General features: G+C 40.0%; 1 protein-coding gene across 1 annotated transcript; it reads left to right on the forward strand.

Moving 5' to 3' along the window:
• Positions 1-8,891: 8,891 nt before the first annotated feature.
• On the forward strand, positions 8,892-21,440 carry LOC146382473 (guanine nucleotide-binding protein G(i) subunit alpha-1). Its single transcript, XM_084933120.1, has 9 exons — positions 8,892-9,414; positions 12,121-12,163; positions 14,091-14,232; positions 15,347-15,504; positions 15,639-15,767; positions 16,588-16,717; positions 16,801-16,954; positions 20,113-20,306; positions 20,406-21,440. Exons 1-8 carry the CDS (start codon positions 9,297-9,299, stop codon positions 20,301-20,303), a joined length of 1,065 nt encoding a protein of 354 aa, XP_084789246.1. The 5' UTR covers positions 8,892-9,296; the 3' UTR covers positions 20,304-20,306; positions 20,406-21,440.
• The last annotated feature ends 5,379 nt before the right edge of the window (positions 21,441-26,819 follow it).

Consider the following 26,819-nt stretch of genomic DNA (forward strand, 5'->3'; position numbering starts at 1 on the left):
CAAGATGGCCCAAGTGTTATCAGTTGGTAAAAGGTCTTGACTCCAGGCAGGTCAGGTTCTAATGGCTCCAGTAGGCAGTTTAGCATTTTCTTGCTGAAATATGCAAGGCCTGAAAAAGACACTGTCTGAATGAGACCGTAATTTGATCCAAAACCTGTATATACATTGGTGCCTGAAAGGTGTGTAAATTGCCAGTTCCGTGGGCACTAATACACCCCCATGTCATCAGAGATGCAGGCTTTGAGCTGAGCACTGATAAAAGGTGGATGGTCTCTCTACTCTTTAGTTTAGAGGACACAGCATCCACGTTTTCTAAAAACATATTTAAAATTATGATTCATATGACCAAAGAACAATTTCCACATTGCCTCAATCCATTATAAATTAACTTTGGCCCAAAGAAGACAGCAGTGTTTCTGGATCATGTTCACATATTGCTTCTTCATTATATGACAGAGGCTTAAACTGTATTTGCAGATGGCAACTTTGTTCAAATACAGTGATTTCTGGAACAATCACAGGCATCCAGTATTGATTTTGGGTTTTGACCCTTGCACACGCATTTTCTGAAATGTTTGACATTAGTATGTACTGCAGATAATGACATAATTCATTAAGGAGCATTATTTGGAAATTCTTTGAGGGTTGGTGAACATCTGCCCATCTTTTCTTCTGAAAAACTCTTTCTCTCTAACAGAAACTCTTTCTATAACCATTCATGTTACTGACCTGTTGCCATTATAATATAATTAGCTGCAAAATCTTCCTCCAATTGTTTCTTTTTTGTATCACCTACTTGTCCAGTCTTTTGTTGCCATGCCTCAACTTTTGTTTTGTTGCTGTCATCAAATATCAAAATGAGCTGATATTTTTCATTGGGTCGTAAAGAAAATCTCAGTTTAAACATTTGATGTTTCCTTTGTTCTACTGTGAATAAAATGGGTTTATGAGACTTGTAAATCGTTGTATTATTTCCATTTTAAACAGTGTTCTAATGTTTTTGCAATTGGTGTTGTGGATACTCAACTTCATCATCAAACGTTCTCCCATTTGTTGTGTGTGTATGTGGGACAAAGAACTTTCTAAATGATCCTGAGTAATCTTCATAAAAACACAGAAGAAAGTTTTTCTTTCTATTTAAACATCCCTATCTCCCTCACCAGTTCTGAGCTCCTGCTGATTAGTTGTTTCTTGACTCTGGTGCCACCTGGAGGGCTGATTGTGGAGGGCCAGCAACTCCTGGTCCTGCCCCCTCTGCCTTCTTGATCTGCAGATGACTATCATGTAGAAGTGGGTGAACCATGCTTCATCTTTTAATAATAATGGATTGCATTTATATAGTGCTTTTAGAGACCCTTAAAGCACTTTACAATTCCACTATTCATTCACTCTCACACACTGGTGGAGGCAAGCTACAGTTGTAGCCACAGCTGCCCTGGGGCGCACTGACAGAAGCAAGGCTGCCATATTGCACCATCGGCCCCTCTGGCCATCACCAGTAGGTGAAGTGTCTAGCCCAAGGACACAACAACCGAGACTGTCCGAGCCGGGGCTCGAACCGGCAACCTTCTGATTATAAGGCAAACTGCCAACTCTTGAGCCACGATTGCCCCAAATTGCCAGCAAAGTCATAACACACAGAGCAAAACCAGAAATATTTGAACATTTAAGTGTGTTATGGTGTCTTGGGTTTGTGATTTAAACTTTCACAAAACTAATTCATGACTTCCTCCTATTCTGTGGCACAAATATGGGGTACATGTGTACATGTGTACCACCACATGCAGATTTATGACTGCCAATGAAAAGCTTGTGGTGTTTACATAATACCAATGCAATCCGATGTTGTCACCAGTACATTAGGTAGTTAGTGATTATTTTGCCATTTATTCTTGATATTTAAGGCTCTTTGTGCAAAAACACAGAAAAGAAACCTGTTTAACACACATACGCATGCAAACACAATAATAGTCTCCCTCAGAGTCCCTGATCTCTATGGAGCAAAATGAACGTGTTGACACACTCACTTTGCACTCAGTTTAAAAAGTTCAAAGACTTCCTGTTCCTCGCGAGTTACACTGACAGGAAGAAAAAAACATGCCACACCCTCCTCTGAGAGCCTGACATATGTTTTCTGACGATTATTAAAACAGGGGGGTTTTCCTGTTGATTTTTGCACATTGTACATGCAAAAGGGGAATCTTTCCATGATTACTTAGTGTAGACTGAAAAAATGATGGTGCTAGTTTGCATGACATAGCCATCTCCCAAGGAAATCACATGTAAATTGAGGATATGAATTCTAACCACATCTGTACCCTGTCCCATCCTGTGTATAAACAAAATGATTACGCGTACAATGGTTCACGAAAGGTCGAGCTGACATTAGGAGAGCAGGATTTTGATTTCATCGCCCTCCGTATTCACAGGTCTATGCGTGTTTCAAATTATTAAATTCAAAATAATGGCCCATAAAATAAACTCCTAAACACGACTAAAATCCTGTTTTCATACTCTACTTTTTTCCTTTTTTTTTTTTTAGCTGCACAGATTTCAGGTGCTTTGGTCACAACACTTATTTGAATTCTTGGATGTGGTCATTGGGAGAGGTCAACCACAGGGTGTAGCCCTCATTTGTGGACCTAAGCTTATCCGTCCACCACCTGACAGCAGCACAAGAGACCTGATGGTGTCCCAATGATTGTCCCATTGTCCCAATAATTTCTAACTTATTTATGGCGAAATCAAATCGCATTCACAATTCAAATGCTGGTTATTGAGAAATACTTCAGATTGTCATCGACTTTCTCCTCCTTTATCACCTGTAAGACCTATAGAAACTAGTAGGAGGAATTCATATATTGTGTTTTTAGGTTTTTGAAATGTTGTTTTTATGTTGGAAGAAAAGACTGTAGTCTTTATAAATAGATTTGACATTTTTCACTGTAGACCTTTTTCATTTTGACATGCAGAGTAGGGAAGGCTCAAGTGTGATAATTCAATTTGATTAAGCGTCCTAAAGGGCCATGACCATAAACCACGATGCACAAATCCAGGACCTACCCACGAGTAATATACCTGTGGGTTCCCTATCATGACCAGTCAAAATATTCGTGGTGAAAATGATCTCTAAGGAATACAACTGATAATAGAAATTATATGGACAAAAGTTTATGAAAGGCAAAAATCTATATGTGAAATACTCAAAATGAGCAAACTTTTCTACATTAAAAGCATGTCACAGCTTTTTTTCTGACAAGCTTCATATGCAAACATGTTACTGAATGTCCAGAACTCACGACAGAGGCTTGCAATGCAAAACAGCCCCGACATCACAGGCAAAGTGTGAATTATTTTGCGCTCTCTCACACACAAACACTTCTACGTTGCATAGTTCCACAAAACAAACAAGTGCCACCTAATTGCAGCTGATTTGCCTAAATTATCATGTGATTTTCAGACACTACAAATGTTTGCAACATACCAGAAAAACTCTCCAGCTTCTCTTTTTTAAGACCTGACATGAAATCAAGAGCTTTTCTGTCAGCAATGTAAATGCATGAATTCATTTCTAAGAACATATTTCACTTCATAATACAACGTGAAGTTCTTTGTGTTAGTAAATTTGTATTTGCTAGTTTCATTTGATAGTAATTCAAATTAAGAAATGTTACTGTAAGCATGCTATCAAATTCGTGCAAAGATATTGTGGATGTCACAATCAGAGGACGTTTATTTATAAGTTGTTTATCCTTGTTCATGAAAAATGCACAAGGTCATGGGAGAGTCTGTCATCAACAGTCAGGTCACAGATGAGTGTGACCTCACTAAGAGTGCATCCAAATGTCTGCAAACTCTACATAGCACCTACTCTGGACCCCAGCAACATGACCAACATGCCTCAAGAAGACTGCATGAATGAAGAGCAGCTGCTTGAACATTACCGAGATACTCTTCATACAGAGTCCTCGTGGCATACAATATGCAGAAATGTTAAGATTTATCTAGCAAAACATGTTTCCTAACCAAATTTTAGTCGTTATTTTGACATTTTGTTAACTGAAATATTTGCACTCTATTTGCAATAAAAATGGTTGAGCTACAGCTGGTATAAAAAAGTTTACATACACTCATCATAGGCATGAATTTCATGGTAATTTGGAGCTATTTGTGATCTTTAAACAGTTACATTTCCAGCGTGGAATGATTGTACAGGAGACATCTTTAATGACTTCAAAAAAACAAGAAGTGAAATTTGAGTTTTCCCTAATCCACATGGTCAAAAATACACAAACAGGCTAATATAATTCCATACACTTTAGATCTGGATGAATGTCCTTTAGCGTTTGCATCTTGCACCAAACACTATCAACAAGCTTCTGCCATAATCCTGGATGGCTATTTGATCACTCCTCTGCTACCAGAATTGGTAGAATTCATTTAAACTGGTTTGTTTCTTTGCACATACCACACTTTTAGCCTACTTTATCCATTCCAAAACCAGTTTTTTGTGTGCGTTTGGGACAGGGGCGTAATTCCCCCCCCCCCCAATAGTCAGACCCAACCAATATAACCCCCCCAATAAAATTATGAATTATCTTGCATAAATAGGCTGCTGATTTTCTTTCTAGTTGCGTGTTTAATCATCTGGGAATTTACCCAGATTTATTTATTTATTTAGACAGAGACCTTCTTTGTTAGGCCATTTAAGTGCAATGTACTAGTACCACTGGCAGCGAAACAACCCCAGAATACAATGCTACCACCATCATGCTTGAAAGATGCCACAGTGTTCTTAGGTTTGCAAAGCTCACCTTTACTTCTCTGAACATGCATCATTGTGGCCAAATAGCTCAATACTTGTCTAACTAACCATAGTACTTTTTCCCAGAAGGAATTTGGCTTGTCCATGTGGGCAACTGCAAATGTTACTTAAACTTTAAGGTTCTGATTTTGGAGCAGGAGTTTCTCTCAGTTCACAGTGATGTAAAACTTGCTTCACTGTGACCAGTGAAGGGGGGTCCTTTTGTCCTTTTGTCCCTCTGTGGGGGGATACTCCCACTAGGTTTATATCTGGGACTCTCCACCATTTGACCTTAGAACTGAAGAAGCTTCTCGGATGAGAGGTGAAACGTCTTCAAGTAAACTTAAAGAAGTCCAGACGCTTTTCTTTGCAAGCTCCTTTGACGACGATGACCTGGATGACTGAGAACCTTCACAGACATATTGCCGTACATTTTGGGAGGAACACCCTTCAACTGGTGCGGGAGTATGAAAGGGAATCAAGGAAACTAGCGGATTATAGGAACCATCTCCGTTTCAACCTAAGATGTAGACAAAGCAGAGTTGTTCCTAAGAGCCTGCGCCTTGGATCCACTGTCAGGGGATACAGAGCAGACTTGATTCTACAGAGAGCACAAAATCACCTTTTAAGTGAAAGGATAAGACAGGTCCATTTCACCATAGATGCCCTCCAGATCAAGATCAGCCAGACCCTGCAGGAACTGGAAATCCTTCTACCCTCTCCAATCTTAGAAGAGGTTTACAAGTTTGTGGACAAGGCTCAGCGGGCCCAACACTCTAAAGGAAAAGAAAGACAACGCAGGAAATTTCACACCTTGCTTTCAAAAACACACACTCCTCATCCTGAACCTACACAACCCAGAGAAGAAAACACACCTGAAGTCAGTCAGGAGAAATGGGTTAAGAACTTTTCAGACAGGATTCTCACTGAACCTGAAAAGAGAGTATTAGCCAAAGGACTCAATTTTGCCATTTCTCCACAACAGTTGCCCATAGTGGACCTCATCACAGCCACAGAATCTGCCATACGGATTAATAAATTATCACAGACAGAAGCAGAGCAAATCAGGATGAAAGTCTCAGCCACGCTCTCCAGTGCCAAAGTCCCTCCATCCAACCTCACAATACAGGAAAAGAAGGCCGTCGCTTCCCTGAGCAAAGACCACAACATCACTGTTTTACCAGCTGATAAGGGAAGATGCACCGTGGTCCTAAACACTACAGATTACCATACAAAGATCACTACTCTCCTCAGTGACAACAATACCTACGAAGCCTTAAAGCGAGACCCCACAAGCAGCTACAAAAAGAAAGTTATAGTTTGCCTTCAAGACTTTGAAAAGGACAAAATTATTGACCGCCTTACATATCACCGCCTTTACCCAGGGGATGCCATACCCTGCATCTACGGACTTCCTAAAATCCACAAGGAAGCTGTCCCACTCAGACCCATAGTCAGTAGCATAAACTCAGCCACTTATAACATTGCTAAACACCTTGCTACCATCCTTGCTCCTCTTGTGGGGAACACCCCACACCACATCAAGAACTCCACTGACTTCACCGACAAGGTCCAGAAACTTACCCTGGATCCAGATGAAACCATGGTGTCCTTTGATGTAGTCTCTCTCTTCACTTGCATACCCACCACGGAGGCCGTGGAGACTGTCAGAAAACGACTACAAGAAGACAGCTCCTTGGAGGACAGGACCAACTTCACACCCGATCAGATTTGCACACTGTTAGACCTCTGCCTCACCACTACATATTTCAAATACAACGAAGGCTTTTACAGACAAAAACATGGCTGTGCCATGGGCTCCCCCGTGTCACCTATTGTAGCCAACCTTTACATGGAGGAAGTGGAAAGGAAGGCTCTTGGCTCTTTCAAAGGAAGAGTACCCAGCCACTGGTACAGATATGTGGACGACACCTGGGTCAAAATCAAGACACAAGAAGTGGAATCCTTCACTGCGCACATTAACGCTGTGGATAAAAACATCAAGTTCACCAGGGAAGACACAAAGGACAACTGTTTGCCTTTCCTGGACTGCGCTGTGCACATTGAAGAGAACGGCAAACTCAACATCGAAGTTTACCGGAAGCCCACACACACGGACCAGTACCTCCTCTTTGACTCCCATCACCCTTTGGAACACAAACTTGGAGTAATTAGGACCCTACACCACCGGGCAGAACATGTTCCCTCTAAGCCTGAAGGAAAAAAGAAGGAACACACACATGTAAAGGAAGCACTCAAAACGTGCGGCTATCCTAAATGGGCGTTCTTAAAGTCAGCAAAGAGGCACAGAAAAGAAGACCAGACACCAACGAGGGAGGATAAGAAGGACAGACGCAACAACATTGTCATCCCCTATGTAGCCGGTGTATCAGAAAAACTTAGGAGAGTTTTCTCCAATCATGACATCCCGGCGCATTTCAGACCCAGCAACACGCTCAGACAAAAACTGGTTCACCCGAAAGACAAAACGCCAAAACACAGACTTAACAATGTGGTGTATGCTGTACAGTGCAGCGAGGAATGCCCAGACCTCTACATTGGAGAGACCAAACAGCCACTTCACAAGCGCATGGCACAACACAGAAGAGCCACCTCCACAGGACAAGACTCAGCAGTCCATCTGCATCTTAAGGATAAAGGACACTCTTTCGAGGATGCCAATGTTCACATTTTGGACAGAGAGGACAGATGGTTTGAAAGAGGAGTGAAAGAAGCCATCTATGTCCACTGTGAGCGACCATCTTTGAACAGAGGCGGGGGTTTACGACACCAACTCTCTGCCATCTATAATCCAGTTTTGAGATCCCTTCCCAGACGCCTTAACGCCCACTCACATCCTGGGCCATCTGACCTCAGGAATTCGCATGATAAGGTGGGGCCAGGTTTCACAATGAACACACCCGAAACTCTGGCTGATTGGGACCCACACCCAGTTTCACACCTTGGCTCAGGCGATTAGAAGATCATCAGGGGGTCCTTTTGTCCCTCTGTGGGGGGATACTCCCACTAGGTTTATATCTGGGACTCTCCACCATTTGACCTTAGAACTGAAGAAGCTTCTCGGATGAGAGGTGAAACGTCTTCAAGTAAACTTAAAGAAGTCCAGACGCTTTTCTTTGCAAGCTCCTTTGACGACGATGACCTGGATGACTGAGAACCTTCACAGACACACCAGTGACCCTGGTTTTTCAGCAGTCTCCAGTTCATGGCAGGCTTGAGACATGGTGGTTCCTAAGTTGTACTTGAACATCCTAACCCATTTCCTCTCATCTGAGGGTGACAGTTTGTCTTTTTCCAGACTTTGGCAAAGTTGTAACACATCTGAACATCTTGTACTTATGTACAGTTGTTTGAACTGATGATGTTAGGATCTGCAGTTGTCTGGAAATGGCTCCTAGAGACTTTTGTGACTTGTTTAAATCTGCTATTGTGTCCAATTAGTGTTGTCAAGCAAATCCTTTTTATGCTGCAAGAGGAAATAACAGCTGTAGTCAGTCATAAGCACAAATAAGACACATTTTAACCTTTAGCACCACTTATTGAAAGATTTAAGTGAGTGTATAAGCATTTATTTGAGCCTCTATGTATAATTTTGACCCTGTATGGATTAGAAAAATTTTTAAGTCATTAAAAATGTCTGCTGTACAATCAATCTACCCTGGAAAAAGAAAAATTCAAAGAAATCCCAAAATTGCCATGACATGCATAACCATGATAAGTGTAGACAGATAACCACAAATGTACCACTGTAATTTATATTTCTACTTTTCTAATTCTAAATAAACGTTTTTTGTTTTCTTTATCTAAATAAAAATTAAGTAAATTACCTATAAAATCTGTAAATTTACATTTTGCCTTAGTACATGTTGAATTAATTTTGTGTAATCTGAATTTAAACTCACTTAGGGAACGTTTCAAAATTGTTAAACTGTTAAGCAATAAAGCGTGAATGCTTTCGAGTTTTGACTCTGTGTCTCGTGGTTTTCTTTCTTTTTCCGCAGTGGTCACTTCCCAAAAATAAGCTTTCTGCTTTTTAAAAGAAGAAGCTTGTTGCGTTTCGCGCATGCGTAGTTTGCAGGTATGTGAGCGGAACACAGGAAGCGAACGTTTTTCGGACTGCTCCGCAGATGGTGCCGTCTGTTTTGCTTTAATGTGACTGACTCCACCTGCTTGACCAGTCGACTAATTTAAACCCTAGACGAAGATATCAGAAACGCGACACTTTGCTTTTTAACTGATATCTGAGAAGCCTCGGCTGATAAATCCGGAGCTTGAGTGTGAGGTTAGGGCGTGTTTGACTCTTAACTGTTAGACAGACTGCCCCCTCCTCCTCCTCCTTCTTCTTCTTCTCCTCCTCCCCACTGGATGCTAACTCGGTAGCCTTTGCATGTCGTTGTAGTCGTAGTCAAAAGTTGTGTTTTCGTGTGCGTTTATTGTATTTATTCGGAGGTCCGTTGAGGAGCAGACAAAGATGGGGTGTACGCTGAGCACGGACGACAAGGCGGCGCAGGAGCGGAGCAAGATGATCGACAGGAATCTGCGAGACGACGGCGAAAAGGCTGCCCGGGAGGTCAAGCTGCTCCTGCTTGGTGAGAGAAAGATGGACGGACCGAGGGAGGGACGGGGTCTGTGTGTTTCTGTGGGACTCTCGTTGCCCATGCGTAAAAACAACCCAATAAAGGTTTAAATAAGTTTTTGTAGCTGCTAAAATTCAAGTTTTACCCAGCCCATGAAGCAACAGAGGCAAAGGTGGGGAAATGTCGGGGCTTTATTTGAATGGTACGGTGGTGTTAGCTAAAAAAAAGTTTGAGCTAGTGGAGTTCCTATCTTTTATCCTTTGTTGAATTAACTCTAATTGTAACTGTGCTGTTAACTAACACTAGATAAGAGCACACTGATTAGTTGCTTCCACAGAAGCAAACCGCTAATACCCAGCGGTAAGTCGGTAAGCTAATTTAACTAAGCAATTAGCTGCTTAGCTAGTGTAACGCCTCGGTGCTAGCTTGGATTTGTTAGCCGTCAGAAAGCATCAATAACTTTCTGTAAACAAGTGTCTGTGTTGCTGTCTTTCGTGACTCCGACTAATAGCACATCTTTTAATATGGCTTAAAGTGCAATAGCTAGCTAGCTCCCTTCCTGTTTCTTCATGACGTAAATCAAAAAGAAAGTAGACGTGCCCTAGATCGGTTATCTCTACAATCCAGCAAATATTTGAAACTAACACTTGTGAGCAGTGTTAAAGTTGTTATCTGTTGGAACAGCATTAAAGTATGTGCGAGCTCCACTATTCAACAGGTCTCGAATAATACGCCCCCCCCCCCCCTCCTGCGAGACATGTTTGCTCTTCTGAAGCGTTGTACACACAATTTAAACCCTCTGTATCTATACTTGTTTGTGTATCTCTGTATGACTTGCTCTTATGTCATCCAAAACTGCATTACCCAAATGCTGTGTCCAGGGGGGGAGCATTCGTGCTGCCATTTAAATATGTTGGCCTACCATGCAAATATGTTCAGAAAATTGCATACTTAAACTACTAATGCTGCTTAAAAAATGTTATGGCCCAGCTTTCAAATTATGGGATGTAAACCATAGATAAGCTTCCAGTTAACATAACCGCATGTCACATTTCTCCAGGATTATTTCAGTTTTAAGGAAAGCTGCCACACCTCTCCATTCTTCCCATTACATGACCACTCTCGCCTATCTCAGCATGGATAGATGGGGTAGAGGTTGCATAGCAACCTATGCAGCCGGGCTGACAGTAATGCACGCACGACAGAAACGGTTAGTGCGTGCTAATGGGATGCCTGCCACAGCCATGCAGTCGGCAAGCTGTTTTTGAAAATGCAGTCTTATTCTGCGTCTCGCAGCTAATCTCTGCTCAAGCAGGGCTGTGGCACCAGCTATTCTCCAGCATGGCTTCACAACCCCATACGTCCCGTTGTCAAGCCTGTGCGTCATTTGAGATGAAACCTTATTTGAATTTTCATGGTGCTTTTACCTGTCACGATTCCCACAACCACCTGCATGAGATGCAAGTTTGGTTTGTGGATTAATCATCTAATGGTCTGGCTAATCTGTTTAAACACAAAGATGTTTTACATCCACATTTGTGACGTTGAATATCTGGTGTAATGTTCACGTCTCTGAGGGAGACTGATATGTTCTCACTGCAGTTTGCTGCTCTGTAATGCTTCCCCGCTGGGGACGTATGCAATAATACAGTAATCGGCAAATGACAGGCTCTTGCAATCACTGCTTTGAGTGGGAGGACTGTCTTAATTGTAGAGTTTTTGCAAGCAGCTTAAATGCAAATATGAGACAGATTTTTATTTTTGTGTAGCATTATTTTTGCAAACAAATGACAGAAAAAGCAGCATAAGTGCAAAAACTGCAGAGATATCTGCATTTTATAAGTGTGTATTTTGTTTTCCCTGTCATCTCGTCTCTGTGGCAAAACATTAACCATTTTACTCCACCAGTTTTTGTCATAATTGGTTTCTATTATCCCTTCAATTTCAGCAGCTCAGTCAGGCGCAAGCGTGTTTGCAAATTAAATTTAAGTGATGTTTTCAGTACTGGTAGCTCTATTGTGTGTTGCTGTTTTCATATGGGATGATGAAGTGGCAAATCGCTCCAGCCACTGGGGAACTAAAAGTCCCGGGAGGGGTAAGCTAATTAAAATGTTGTGTGCTCATCTTAAAACATGCCTTAATCTCAGATGGAGTTGTTGAGCTTTATGTGAAATGAAACAGCATTGTATTTTTCTTATATTTTGATATGTGTCACCTAAAAGGCAGTAGTGGTATCACACTGCCTTATATACCGTAGTGTTGTAGTCATACATAAATCATTGGAGATGCAGTTCAGAGTCCTGCCAAGCTGGTATGGGATGAATTTCTAACACAAGGAAGTTTAAGCTGTCTATAATCTCATTGACGAGACGATCCAGTTAATTAATCCAATTGCGCTTTGTGACTCAACTAAATCTGACCTCAGACACCGCTGTGGGTGTTCATACACCACAGGCAGAACTCACTTAAAACTTGAAAAAAGTGCATTTAACAGAAGCTAGTCTGGCACCATTAACTTATCTTAGTGTTTTAAATGTAGGGCTGCACAGATACTCGAAATGAATCATGCAGTTTGGTGTTTAAAGGTAAACTATGCGTGTTTATTTCACACTGGTTGGCATTTAATGTAATTTTGTAGGTTTGCACCGTACCTGCTTCTGTTTTGAAATAATTAACACAATTGCTGTAATTTTCTCAAACTTCTGTTCTGTGTTTCAGGTGCTGGGGAGTCTGGGAAGAGTACCATTGTTAAACAGATGAAGTAAGTACGAATGAATCAGTAATACAGTTTAGAATACATCAAGCACTAAGATACTTGATGTATTTTTTTATTAAAAAGGGTAATCACAGTATACCAGTGCCGATCTCAGTGAATTCCCTTATGATGCATTAAGAGTATGGATTATCTAACGCAACTGTGGTAATTAGAAATTATCACATGACACTCAGTTTTTGTTTGTGATGGAAATATTTGTTCTTTTTAATGTTAAACATACAGTATAGAATACACCATGTGGTGAATAGGCAATATGTGGAGCACAACCATTTCCTTCCCGCACAGGCAACAAAAAATGTTCTATTTTAATGGGCGTGCCATCCTCATTCTACAACAGGGGTGGGCAATCTCAGTCCACGAGGGCCGGTGTCCCTGCAGGTTTTAGATGTGTCCTTGAACCAACACAGCTGATTTAAATGGCTAAATTAGCTACTCAACATGTCCTGAAGTTCTCCAGAGACCTGGTAACAAACTAATCATGTGATTCAGGTGTGTTGACCCAAGATGAGATCTAAAACCTGCAGGGATACCAGCCCTCGTGGACTGAGATTGCCTACCCCTGTTCTACAACATGAGACACACACACAGTCAAATCTGAAGAAGAGGAAATAATCTACTCTCTAAATTATTCCCCATTCTTTCAGGGCAAAGATGTTTTAACTCTAGATTTAAATATCTGCGATTTCGTTCTTTTTTTTTTTTTCTTTTTTTTCTTTTTTTTTTATAAATAAGTGCAGTTTAAATGATACACCTTTTTGTTTTTCTACCCTGTAAGGAAATGCAGGTGTAGCAAATCTAAGAAGCCTTTTTTGACCATAAACTTAAACATAAAACCTTCAAAACATACATCAAAAGAAGTCATTAACCAGACTGTCCCATAGTTAATTATTTTTAATTCCCCCAAAAACATTCAGTAAAAAGTAATTGAGTAGAGGCTTACTCAAAAAAACAATTGAAAGTTGTTCTGTTATTATTTTACCTAATATCTGTCATATATGCTGCCAGAAGCTCAGGCTTCAGACTGCTCCAGACACGCAGTTTAAGATATTTATTCTGCTCTTGGCTCTGTATGATGTCAGAGTGGGTATTCCTAATATTGTCATCTCAAGCACACCACTCTGGCTGTGAATACATAAGCCCCACATACCTGTCGTTTAGACCTTCAGTTTGTGAGGAGCAGCCAGTCAGAGATAAATGTCCTCAAAGGGGGAGGAGCTACAATGCTTAAGATGATCTGAGAACCTGCATCATATCTCATCGAAAAATAAATAAGGATTATTTTCAACTGGAAATGATGCGGTACTACTCTAAAAATAGTCTAAGAATAAACACTAAAGAAAATAGAGGCATAAGAGCTTGAATTAGAATGTGAATTTAATAAGTACGGTTAATCATTCAAATTATACAAGTGATCAGTAAAAGTATAACTCTCTATATATTTTTAAGTCTCAGTTTGACAGAGCTTTGGTACCAACTTTCAGCCGATTGTTTAACTGAGAAGGCTGCTCCACTAGGTTGGTTCATTGTGTCATTTCTATTAAAACAAAAAAGCAGCCACCAGGTTCACTTAGCTGGTGAACATGGTGGAGTATTAGGCAGACATTTCCCTCGGGAGCTGGGAGAGACCTAAAACAGCTAGAGCAAATGTGACTCCAGATGAGCAGCAGCATTTACTTGTATCTTCTGGATTTCTAAAGCAGTTGATTGCTTGTTTGGCCTTGTTGCAGATTTTAATAGCAATCTCTAACATGAAATGGACCATTATTTATACATTTTATAATCTATTTTGATATGTTAACTATCAACCAGTTTACCAGCATTTAAAGAACAGATTGAATCCCATTGTTTGTACTTATTGTATGAAATTAGAATTAACTGTGGCACGCCTGCTAATGTTCTCTCTGTGTTTCAGGATCATCCACGAAGCAGGCTACTCAGAGGAGGAGTGTAAGCAGTACAAGGCTGTGGTTTACAGCAACACCATCCAGTCCATTATTGCCATCATCAGAGCCATGGGACGCCTCAAGATTGACTTTGCCGATCAAGCCAGAGCAGTAAGTGACAGAAAACACAGCATCCAGACAACCTCACAGGTTGTCTGTGGTAACAGCGGCTTAGTCATTTGCCTTATGGGCAGGGTTCTTTGCATTGCAACCTTCTAGGGGGAAAAAAGGATTAAAAAACTGGTCTTAATATCACATTTAAAAGTCTTCTTAAAGCTAAAGCTCACTGTGATGAGGACTGTCTTTGCATTGTCCTCATAATGAAGTGAAATGCTGCCTGTCAAAAGTTTCAAATGAGAAATCTGTCCTCATATGATGATGCAAACCCCCCCCCCCCCCCCCCCAAACTGTGGTACAGAAATGGAATATATAATATTTACAGTATGTATAATGTATACATCCCTATATTAATATAAATTCACAAAATAAGAATATATCCCAACTATCTACAGAAATTAAGAAATATTTAAAGATTATGACCAGGACAGTGGGGTGGGAGGGGGGAGTTTAAATTTAAGTAGAAGATGTGCAAAGTCCATGTAATGAATCCAGTGTGCAAAATTATTATAGCCTGATTTATAATAAACAGGCAACATTTCTGTTTTTCTCTCTCACTGGAGACGTCGTGGCCATTGTTTTATTTCTGTTTTCACAAGTCTAGTTTATTAATATCCTGTTTGGCAGATTTATTTTTTTTTAAACAGACTCCTGTTTCTTTTTGCAAATCTGTTTCTCCTTTTTTTTTTTTTTTCCTTTTTTTCCCCCCTCTTGGCATAACAAAAGAGCTAGTCATTGTGTCTGCGTGACTGGCCTGGCTCTCTCATCGTGACCAAGTTTAATCCTGAAGCCTTTCTTTTCTGATTTTATGCTCTCAAATATCAAGGTTTTTGCCTCTGGCGTTTAGACACTGTGCCCTTTTTGAAATCTAATTTTATGTAAAGTATAACAGGTGAAAGGACTGGGAAAAACACAGTTAATTAATTATTAATTTATCACTTTAGTTTGCACGGCCCCTTCGGGTAAGGAGTAACGACAATAGATGAATTGTGATCTTTCTAAATATAGAAAAAAATTAGCAAAACAAATCTAGTAAATCTTTGTTTCTATTTGATAATGAGTTAACCTTCTTTAGGCTGTTTTCAGTTAAGTGTCTCTGTGTCTTTAGGATGACGCGCGGCAGCTGTTCGTCCTGGCGGGCTCAGCAGAAGAGGGCTTCATGACCAGTGAACTGGCTGGGGTCATCCAGCGGCTGTGGAAAGATGGAGGAGTTCAAGCCTGCTTCAGCCGCTCCCGAGAGTACCAGCTCAACGACTCTGCAGCATAGTGAGTAGGATGCACGGACACGCATACTTCAAACAACAGGGGACTGTCCTTGGAAGAATAACTCCCGCTCTTACGTCAGTGCTTTAGCTTGTTGCCAATCTTTCTTTCTCTTTTTGATTTTTCTCTTTCCAAAGTTACCTAAATGACCTGGACAGGATATCCAACAGTGCTTACGTTCCAACCCAGCAGGATGTGCTGAGGACCAGAGTCAAAACTACCGGTATTGTGGAAACACACTTCACTTTCAAGGACCTGCACTTCAAGTGAGTATAGCCACCATCATTGTTTTAGTTTTGTTTAAACACAGCAGTGTCTCGTGGTGCTCCATGTAAAGTCTACACTGACTCACATATGCCTGCCTTTATTTTTCATTTATGACTGTTAACCTTTAGAAGCCAAAACGGCTCATAGCTTTAAAAAAACATAGAAAACTTCAGATGCACTTAATACTAAACAATTTAGACCAAACACTGTGACAGGAGTGCCTCCAAGAACCAAAATGTGACATGTAGTTGGTAATGGTTTATGGCTTTCTTATAGCCATCAATTCTTTCCTCATTTTCATAGCTCATAAAATCATTTGGTGTCAAAGGTCTCTCATTTGCTTTGTTATATAACGTGTTGCTCGTCATGTTTTGAGGTGCACAAATAAACACATGGAGACCCAGCCACCAGCTAACATTTATGCATAAATCTATATTTAAAAAGTAAGAGAGAGAGAGCGCATATTGCAAGGATCAGAATCAGCAAATTCAGGAGTTTGCATTTTGATAGACAATGTCCTGCTGTTCCTATGTGAGGCAACCACTAGTAGTTGATGCCTTGTTCATGAAAAATGAAAAGCTACGAGTGGTCGGCCAGCGTGTAGTCTCGTCACCTAATATCACACTGAATGCAAGAACACAGTAGCTTCATACTCTTGAAAACTAACTGAAAAAGCGGCTTTTAAAAGCTCTGACAGCTGTCCACAGTATTTTACACATTCTGAAAGATTTGCGTGTGTTTGTGTGAAAATGTCATCACCCAGACCATGTGAGTGTGTGAGAGTTGCATTTATTTAACAATATCTTTCTGTGATCTCAGAATGTTTGATGTTGGTGGACAGAGATCAGAGAGGAAGAAGTGGATTCATTGTTTTGAGGGTGTCACTGCCATCATCTTCTGCGTGGCTTTGAGTGACTACGACTTAGTGCTGGCTGAGGACGAGGAAATGGTAAGAGCTGTCTGACCCCGGCATACTCTGCCCACTAGTACGTCTCTGATCGGTAATCACTGTGCACTTCTCCTCCCGCTCAGAATCGAATGCACGAGAGCATGAAGCTGTTTGACTCCATCTGCAACAACAAGTGGTTTACAGAGACCTCCATCATCCTCTTCCTCAACAAAAAGGACTTGTTTGAGGAGAAGATCAAAAAGAGCCCCCTTACAATCTGCTTCCCTGAGTACGCAGGTGAGTCATATAAACAAACACTGACATGCAGAGCTGGTGCTTTATACATGCAAATAATGTCCTTTGTGTGTTGGCGGGGTATATAAATCATTAAGCCCAACTTTGTATGCAGGATTTGGGCTTTTAATTGTGGATTTGTAATGATGTGTAGAAAAATTTAACCTTCTTATTTAAACTGTTGTTGTTTTTGTGTAACATGACTAAGTCATATTTGCATTCCTTTATACTGTCAGAATCCTGTGATTATTGCTTTTAGAGCCTAACTTGTTTTGTAGCTACACAAAGGTGTGGCAGGCCCTGTAGATGACACAGATGTTTTATCCCACTGCTCTGCTCTGGAGCTGTGTGGGCTGCTTCATGTTTAAACAATGCATTTTTGTCAGGTTCACAGATACAGATTAAATAGCCATGATTTTGATATGAATCTACACTAGAACGCCATATCTGTAACATCATGTCATCATCTATTTATATCGATGTGATGTAAGGATCCAGAGATTCAGTAGAAGATAAGTTTTAACCTTTTCTTCCCTAGGAGGCTCGTCGGGTCACGTTGTATTTATTGTGAAAGGACATTTTATGGTTTCCAAATATGGTACACTCATTCAAGGGACCATTTCTGTGCCTAAAATAGATGTGGGGTTTGTCATGTTTTATTTCTGCTGGTAAAGGTTGAATTTTTAGAACCAGTTCAGTAATATTGGTGTCACACTTCTCATTACTTTGTGGTGGCCGTTTACTTCCTTATTTTACACACTGATAACTCACGTTAACTTAAAAAACAAAAAAAACAAAACAAAAACACACTCAGCTGTGATACTAAGCGAAAGTTTTTCAATTCATAAAGCCAGATGTTGTTCATTTTGACCTCAGTATTGACTTAATTTTTCCAAGTAGAAATTTTAAGTAATAACCATAGGCTTAAAGTAGAACTTCATTTTTTTAAAGGGGGCTGTGTAAAATATGAATGAGAACAGAATGCAGCGATTTTCAAATGTCGTGAACTTCTAAAACTGAGAACAGTTATTATTTGAGGAAATATACTGGCTTATTTTGAATTTGAAGGCACATCTCAAAAAAGCTGGGACAAGGCCATGTTTACTACTGTGTGGCATCACCTCTTCTTCTAACAGTGTGTAAATGTCTGGGTACTGAGGAGACCAGATGCCTGTACTGTGAAGCGGGACTTTGGCTTATCCAGTTAAATTGAGTGTTAACGCTGAGTTTCCTGTATTTAAATCAGTTTCCTTATTGCATGTAGTGTATGACATTTCAAGCACACCTGCTCTTCATCAGACCACTGTACTGGGTGCATTGCCATGGTAACTGATGCTGTGAACCATATTAGAGATGGACATGTATGAAATCACCACCTACTGACCAGTCAGTCCTCCGAATAATTGTGTTGTCATTTCTGGAAGATTCCTTAGATGCCTGTGTACTGAGACTATGAGGGGCTAAAGTCTTTATAAATTCTGCAAATAATTTATTTAATGTTAATAATATTATTGTTCCGTAAGCATAAATATTTGTAGGCTGCCTTTTGTACTTTAAATCAAATTCTTCACCTATTGTAGCTTTAAGCCCACATTTGGATTCTGTTTTTAATATTTGCATGTTACACTCAGAATGTTAAACACCACAGAGGCTGCAGCTGAAAGAATAAAAACTAAAACAAACACCCAGTTAAACATTAATCTGATTGAGCACTCGATTATAATCCGTCAGGTTCTCCTGTGTTTTATTGATAGAGCGGTGTGTTAACTCACAGTTTGCCTTCCTCCTTTTCTTCAAATATGCAAGACTTTTATTAAAATATAACCATTTCCCATTTTACCGACCAAAACAGCTAAAGGACTCACACATACAGTGCTGTTAATACTAAACTAATGTCCAGCGTCTTTCCTCTAACACACGTAATCGCTGATTTGCCTGCAGCAACTGTGCCACTTTCACTTTCAGTTAAACACATCATACTTTCAGTATTGTGTCTTACCTGTTGGTATTTTACTTGCTGTATAGTTTTATCTGCCTTTGTGAAGTCAGCCACACTGTTGCCAGCCCACTTATCTGTAATTGTGACTTGTGAGACACTGCCAGTGCCAGGGAACTCCAGGGAACTCCCGGGATCCCCCGGATTAACTGCTTAAGCAGGACTTGCGGTCCAACAGAGGTAGCACATATGCTGTCCTCTCCAGTCTAAGGATGACCTGTCTGCCTGCAGGGAGCTCTGCTGTCAGATGGAGGCAGTGTACAGCTGATCTGTGGGCCACTCTTGCTTGTAAAGTTGTCAGGACTTTTAGAAGATCTATCTCTAAGACTGCCTTTTTTTATACCCAATCACCAAAGTGATTGACTAGCAAAATTGTAATACACATGTTTGGTTTTTGGGTTTGGGTTTGTTTTGTTTGTTTTCCCCCGCATTTTGTTACCCTGTCCTAACTTATTCAAGACATGTTGCTGCAATCAAACTTGGAGTGATCCTAGTTGTATCTCATCTGTTTCTATGTTTTGAACAAAATTAAATGTGGGTTTGTGAGATCTGCACTTCCTTTTGGAATTAGCGTTATAGTAAAACATGCTGTTGCCCTTCTGTTATTTTCCGTAACCTGTCAGGTGAAACCCTTGCTTGAATAAATGTCAAATTATAAACAAAGTCAGCTGAGAAGTAAATATTCTGCAGCCAGGATGGAGAAAAACAAGGGCAACAATAAATCCGAATTGACACTGGAGCAGCATTTTTGGAAAGCATAATTAAATTGCAGCTTGACACCAGGCTGGAACTGCTATTTAACGGCCTTCACGGCCGGGTAGTGCTTCCTGTTTATTTGAGACTGAGCTCAGGACAGGTGCCTGTTGAACACTGAACCACACAACACTGACACTCAACCTGTACGTCACTGCAGAGTGAAACGACTGGAGGTCAGCAAAGGAACAACTTTCACAGGGCGTTAAGTTTTATAGTTTTAAGTAGAACCCTAACAGTGTGCACAGTCATATTCAGTTGATGAGAAACTGAAAAATAAGTGCATCTATGCATTTTTTTTTTTTTTTTTTTTTTTTTTTAACATATATGATGGCAGTGGAAAGACGGAACAGGTTTAGATTTCATTTCTCCCTCTATTTCCATTTCCTCTTTATCCCCACCCACTTCATAGGCGCCAACACCTACGAGGAGGCCGCAGCATACGTCCAGTGCCAGTTTGAGGACCTAAACAAGAGAAAGGACACCAAGGAGATCTACACCCATTTCACCTGCGCCACCGACACCAAGAACGTGCAGTTTGTGTTCGATGCCGTCACTGACGTTATCATCAAGAACAACCTGAAAGACTGTGGTCTTTTCTAAAAGGTGACATGTCATGTTTTGTCTGTGAACAGGCCGCCATATTTTCTGCCACATTTTCTCCTCTAACCAGGTTTTGGTTTGTTTGTTTTTTCCCCTGTTCAGGCAGCTTGGTGTCCGGTTTAATGAGTGACTTTATTCAAGAGGAGTGGAGGAAGCTTGGACTGATGTCACGTTTAACCCCTTATTAACTTATGTTCATCTCTAAAAGTTTAAAAATGGTATGTAGAGAAAACATTTTGTGTAAAATATTTGTACAACTGTCTATGGCCAGGGATTTTTTTCCTCTATTTTTAAAATGTGCTTCTTTTACCTTATTTTTATGTAAAAAGGGGGGCCTTTGCTTTTTCTTTTTTTGGTCTGTGCATCACATTTTCTTTTCCTTTTTGTAGTTGCTTGTGCCTTGCATGCCTTAGTTGCAGTGTTTTTTCTTCATTGTTCGCTTGTTTATTTAGATGCCACCATTTAACTCTTCTCGAGTCCCTTCAATTCATACTATGTTTGTTTTTTAATAATTCTGGCCACTTCACTGTTATATATACATATTTTTGCCTCCTTGTATAAAACAAGCAAGACCAATTCACTCTGATGCTGACATACTGTGAGAGCTGTGTGGAAACTGATGTGTGGTTTGCATGGGTGATACGAGCGAGGGCAAATGCACATGTGAGCGATGGAGCGTGCGTGTGCGTGTGTGTGTGTGTGCGTGTGCGTGCACAATATAAAACAAAGGGACTTTATTCCTCTACTTGTCATCCTCTTTCAAAGTTTTATTTTTCTAAGAGACCAAAAAGGAGCTCCTCTCACGAATCAAAAAGTGCACCTTGTCGATGCGCTGCTGCAAACATTCCCGATTGAACCATGAAGGAAAGGGAAGCTTTGAAAAGAGGATGCCAATGGTGGCCTTGTAGCAGACAGTAGGACCATATGTAGATCTGTGTTCAGTGCATAGACACAGTTGATTTGGTTACAAGTGCACTGTTACTCATTATGATCTGTGAAGGTTTAAAGTTACATACCCCCCCCCCCTTCTCTTCAGCTCTGTTTCCATGAGATGGGGACTTTAGTGGACTAATCTCCATGATTTTGCTAATAAAAGGGTTGCTATGTTGAAACCATGGCAACTTATGCAAAAAAACATGTTTGCCTCCTGTTTTTTTTTTTTGTTTTTTTTTTTTGTTTTTTTTTTTTTTGTTTTTTTTTTTTTGGGGGGGGTGTGTTGTTATTATTTTATGAAAGGTAAGAAGCATTTTTAAATGCTTCTGAGAAATGTAGACCTTAAAAACCCATAACAGATGTTTTATCTCAAACTGTTTTGGTCATTGTTTAAGGTTTTAAACCCAAGGGGGAAAAATACACAAAACACACTCTGGCTGTGGTTTTTTTTTCTCATTTACATTGTAAATTACATGTGTAAGAGTTTTAAATCGTTGACCCGATATTATTTTAGTTTTCCAGAATGGGGGGGGGGAGCACATGCAGTTAAATAAGGCATGAGTGTATTATGAAGCTTCAGCTTATCTGAAAGCAATTTGAAGACTGAAGAAAAGGACTCTGGAGCAGAGCTGATTTTCTTAGAGGGAACAAGCAGTGTGGTTTTACACAGGGCAACACTCAGCCCAGGTGTTCACAATCTCTGAGAACATGACCACACCCACCGAGCACCTGCAACACAAAACAGAAGAACAACCTGTCAGCTCAGCAGCCAAAAGATGAGGTTGTCACACTTTCTCACCCTGCCAGTAGAGATGAGGACACTAACAAAAAGAAAAATTAGTCAGGATAAGATGAGCAGGGATGTGTCCAGGATTTTTAAAATGGGGTGGACCAGGCAGGGAGGGTGCATAAAATCAGAATATTTACCATAAGTATGTAATTGTACAATTTAAGTTTAAAGAGCTAGTGTACAAACCACAATTTTCAAGCTCATATGCAGCCCTGCGTCCTATTGCAGATTTATTAGGTGAAAAGTGGGGGAAAAATTAAACATCCTGTGATAGTTGTTTTTTTTTTTTTTTGTTTTTTTTTTTTTTTTTAATATTTTTTTATATTAAAGTATTTAGACTTTTTACATAAGTCAAAGTTAGAATCCTGCTAGAGTGGCTTAATAGCACCCAGGTTGTATATTGAAATATATTTAGAAAACCTTGTTTGAAATTGCATATCAAATTTCAGGGGGGCTGGTGGCACCCCATGTCCCCCCGCCCCTTTTCTAGGCATGCCCCTGTATGGAGAGAAATTTGCCTCAAAAGGGTTGCAAATGCATTCAATATTATACACAAGCGTAAACTAAGATTTACAAATCTCTACAATGATTTGTGTATAACTTCTGAGGGCTCACGAGGACCTGCTTCAATCCACACACAAATACAAAATAATTTGACCACATAAAACTATTTTACAAATGCGCACATCCAAACCCGAACAGACACTACACAGTAGCCTATAAAAGGTTACTATATAGCTTAAATAATCTTATGGACTTCTGCTGGGAAAAGTGAGCACTCTGCTGCAGATGGGGGGACACCATTACTGTACATTACTGCAGATCATCCTCTGGAGTGAGTATGCTTACTAATCTCTGTATATTTTGAAGATATATTTCAGGTCAAGTGGAATATCACTTTGATGTTAATCTTACCATCCTCTAATGAAAGCAGTCTAACATGTTAGCTTAATAAATAATCCTGAACATTTCAGGATGTGGCAGGCTACTGTGTAGTTTCTGTAATTGGTAAATCTGTGTTTTCTAGTAAAAGGGTTACGAGCTGTTCCGTTTATTTAGAAAGGGAAACGAACGTATGTAGTGGAAACCCAGATGTCCAAGCTTTACACTGGGACATGAATGCATCTTACATTTGTGCGTCTGTGTGAAGCTTGCAGCGATAAATTTACCCCACGTGATCTGTGCGTGTCAGGCGATTCGTGCACACGTATTTAAGTTTTTAAAGCGAGGGGGAGATGCTACGTGTAGTTTTAGACGTTTGTACGCACAGAAAGGTTTTCGAAAGTCAAAATGATCGGATTCGTGAGCTGAACGTAATAAATTATGCGTAAATGATCAGTATTTATTCAGGTTTGAATGTACGCATTTGTAAAATAGTTTTACGTGGAGAAACTGCTTTGCACACACAAATCATTGTACACATTTGTAAATCTTTGTTTACCCTTGTGGATCATATCCTATACATTTGCAACCCTTTCGAGGCCCATTTCTCTCCATATCCCTGAAGTAGAGAGAAATGAGTACCTGAGCCACTTCCTTTTTGAGGGTTGTCTTGTTTTTGCTTCTGCAATGTACCTGTCGGTGGTTTCTTCTCAACTGGATAGACTGAAGTTTAACTGACTTTGTGTTAGGGTGAGTAGGATCCAAATGCAGACAGGATGTGGCTGATGGAAAAACCAAATTCTAAAACAACTGTGAACCAGGAACAAAGCTAAATATATCAAAATATACACAATGTAAGTATAAACATTAAACAAACCAGGGATCACAAAGAATATTACAATAAACTGAACTAGAAAGTCCAAGACTCAGAACAGATAGATAGATGGATGGATTCCTCCGGGAAATTCAGTTTCCAGTAGCAATAAATAATAATAATAATAACAATTAGAATAAAAAAATAAAGGGGGAAAAATAAAATATGAATATATGTATAAATATAGCATATATAGAAATATATAAATACAGCATATAAGCAAATTCTACTGTGATTGAGTGTTCCCTTGAATTTTTAAGCTGTGTATGTTCCCAAAATCACTAAGAATCCATAAAAAGGGGACAATTTAAATTTAAATGTATTTCTTTAAAAGGATGCAGTTTAACATAGTTTCAACATGGAGCATGAAACTGATGTGCTGCGCATATAGTTTATAGATATTTCTAATTTCCAAATCTTGAACCTTGCTGGGCTTTTCACATTCACAATGCATAAACAAAACTACAATATTTAATTAAATTACTAATGGCTTTTATTGCTTTAAAAACATACAGAATATACTACAGAAAACAGCTTCCTTTACAAATATACTAGGCTATCTTTGGCACAGTGATCAGTGAGTCTGTGATAGTAGTTAATCTGTCAGAGATGTCTGTTTTATTAAAGAAACGACTACATAAATAATATATCCTAATATTAACAGCTCAGCATAGGAAAAGAAAAGCAACAACTAGCCCCATCTAGTGTACACTGTTAGTAACAGCATGTAACTAATAGACTGATGGCTGCTTGATGGTTATAAAGGAGACAAGGGGAAAAATTTAATCAGCAGTTTGGATATAATTAACAAAGATTGCTTGTGACAAAGATACATTGGGCCTTCATATAAAATCTCCACTGGAAAGCCCCCGTGATTAGGGCTAATTAATCTTGAACTAGAGCGAGAAAGTGATTTTCTATCAAGCTGTGGTAATTTAAAGCAAGAACTGAAGCCCAAAATTATTTCCAGCATTCACAAGCTGATCAAAGGAATTAGTTTAGAGATAGTGAAAGGATTATCAGAACAACTGTCACATTCCAGTCTCTCTCCATATTTATATATTTAATAGAGAGCTAGATGATGGCAAGGAACATCCCACAAATGGGTGGCAGCAGCAGCAGTGCCAAGGCTGTCTCCTATCTTGCAGACTTAGCTAAGCCATCACCACTCAAGCACAATGATAGGGCATTAGCTGAGAGGAAACTATTTTTGGGGAGGTATTGTGTGATTTAAAAGCTAATTGCAGGGTCATTTAGCTAATCCCTAAAGTCCTCCCGGGGAGATCAAACGGTGTGAATAATGTACTCAAAAACAAGGTATGTGTTTAAGGAAAAAGAGAAGGAAGGAACAGGGTGCCGGAGCAGACCACGAAGGGATCAAAAACCAGATGAGTGCAATAACCAGCACATTTTATATAAAGTTTGGGAGACTTGGAAGTATCAGTGTGAGATTCGTAAAGAAAAAACTTGCATTTAATGTAAAATATTAAGCCCACTAAAGCCAAGGAGAGGTTCTTTGCAGGACCACCTAATCTAAAATAACTGGTGCAGCTTCAAATCTCTGCTTTTGAGTAACATTTCTGCACCGAGCCGACACTGACACCGACACAGATCCACAGAAGCTAATATGATCTTAATCCTGCTGAATTTCCAGCCTCCTTTGTCTGGTTTGGTTTGGATTCAGTCTGTATTTTTTTTTTTTAACAGGTGTACTCTGGCGTCGCAAGTTTCCCTTCATAATTAAATCTCATTGTGAGCTCGAAGAAAAAGCAAATGTGATTCAGTTGCCAATTCCCTAAAGCCATTCAGTCTAATTAACTTATTCTGTGTGTGTGTGTCTTGCGTTTGACTGTGAGTATGTGTGAAACAGATTTTTAGCTCCACTACACCCGTGGGTTCCTCATAGATGCGATCGTGTCATGTGCATGTGTAATTTTTAAAGTGTAAAATGCATATCCCAAATATTGTTACAGTCTCATGTTTGCAGATGCATGCAGACACCCCTTGTCCCTTTTTTCCTTAATCTGTGGATTGAATAAAGGTGATAAATAGTGGAGGAGACTGTGTGCGAGTGCCTGTGTGAAGGTGACCCTTCTCCCCCTCTGTCCTCGCTGAGCAATAAAAACAACTTAGTGTGCATTTTTTTTCTTTCCCCCGAATAGCAAATGCACAAAGCAGAGTCAATGAGGGAGGCGGTGAACTAAATCCATATAAGCTCTATTGAAATTCCCCCTCTGAGTGCGCAGGCTGCCTCGTGTTATTGTATTTTTGCCTTCTGTTGTTGGCAGTCTGCTTTAGGATGCTCATTACTTTCTGTCTATAATGATGATATAAAGTAATATCCGTATCTTTCTTCTTCCTCCCCCGCCCAGTATGCACAAACACGGCCACAAACGTGTTTACAGGCCGCCTGAGATGGCCTGTGTGGATGCCTTCAGGGTGCAGATTCACTGCTAATTCGACTGTTTTCTTCTGTTATTTGGACAATTTGGAGCAAACATCAGCATCAAAGTGACACTCGAGAAAAAAAAAAAGGAGTATGTGTTCCTCCTCTTCAACCTCCTCCTAACACTGAAGCTGTGTCATTGTTCTCGAGTGGCCATACAGACACAGAGAGCTCCTGCTCTACTTTAGCATCCTGTCAGTAAAAAATAAATAATCTTGAAGTGCCAACGAGCTGCCGAAAGTGACTCCAAATTTAGCTGCTCGAGCTCAAAGCTTCGACAGCTGATGGCTTTTCTCTTTGTTCTTCTATCGCACTTCTGCTCACAAAGAGAAGGTCCAAAATAGTGAAAAACTCTGATCCAGATATAGATATATGAGCACAGGGGAAAAATTTAGTGTATGATTTATCCTGCCTGCACAAATATACAACTTATGTAACAAAGAGAGCGCCAGAGCAAGAGACTGCTCCACATTTGTATTCTCTTTGAAGGCAGCGTGAGCTGGTTTCATAATTTAGTGCAACCAGACCCAATAAATGAGCTGGTGTTGGAGTGAAAATGAAGAGTTTCAGTCCAGGCCAGAGGCCTCATGA

Source organism: Perissodus microlepis, chromosome 7 (assembly GCF_051167445.1).
Source record: "Perissodus microlepis isolate ML-2025 ecotype Zambia chromosome 7, ASM5116744v1, whole genome shotgun sequence".
NCBI lineage: Eukaryota > Metazoa > Chordata > Actinopteri > Cichliformes > Cichlidae > Perissodus > Perissodus microlepis.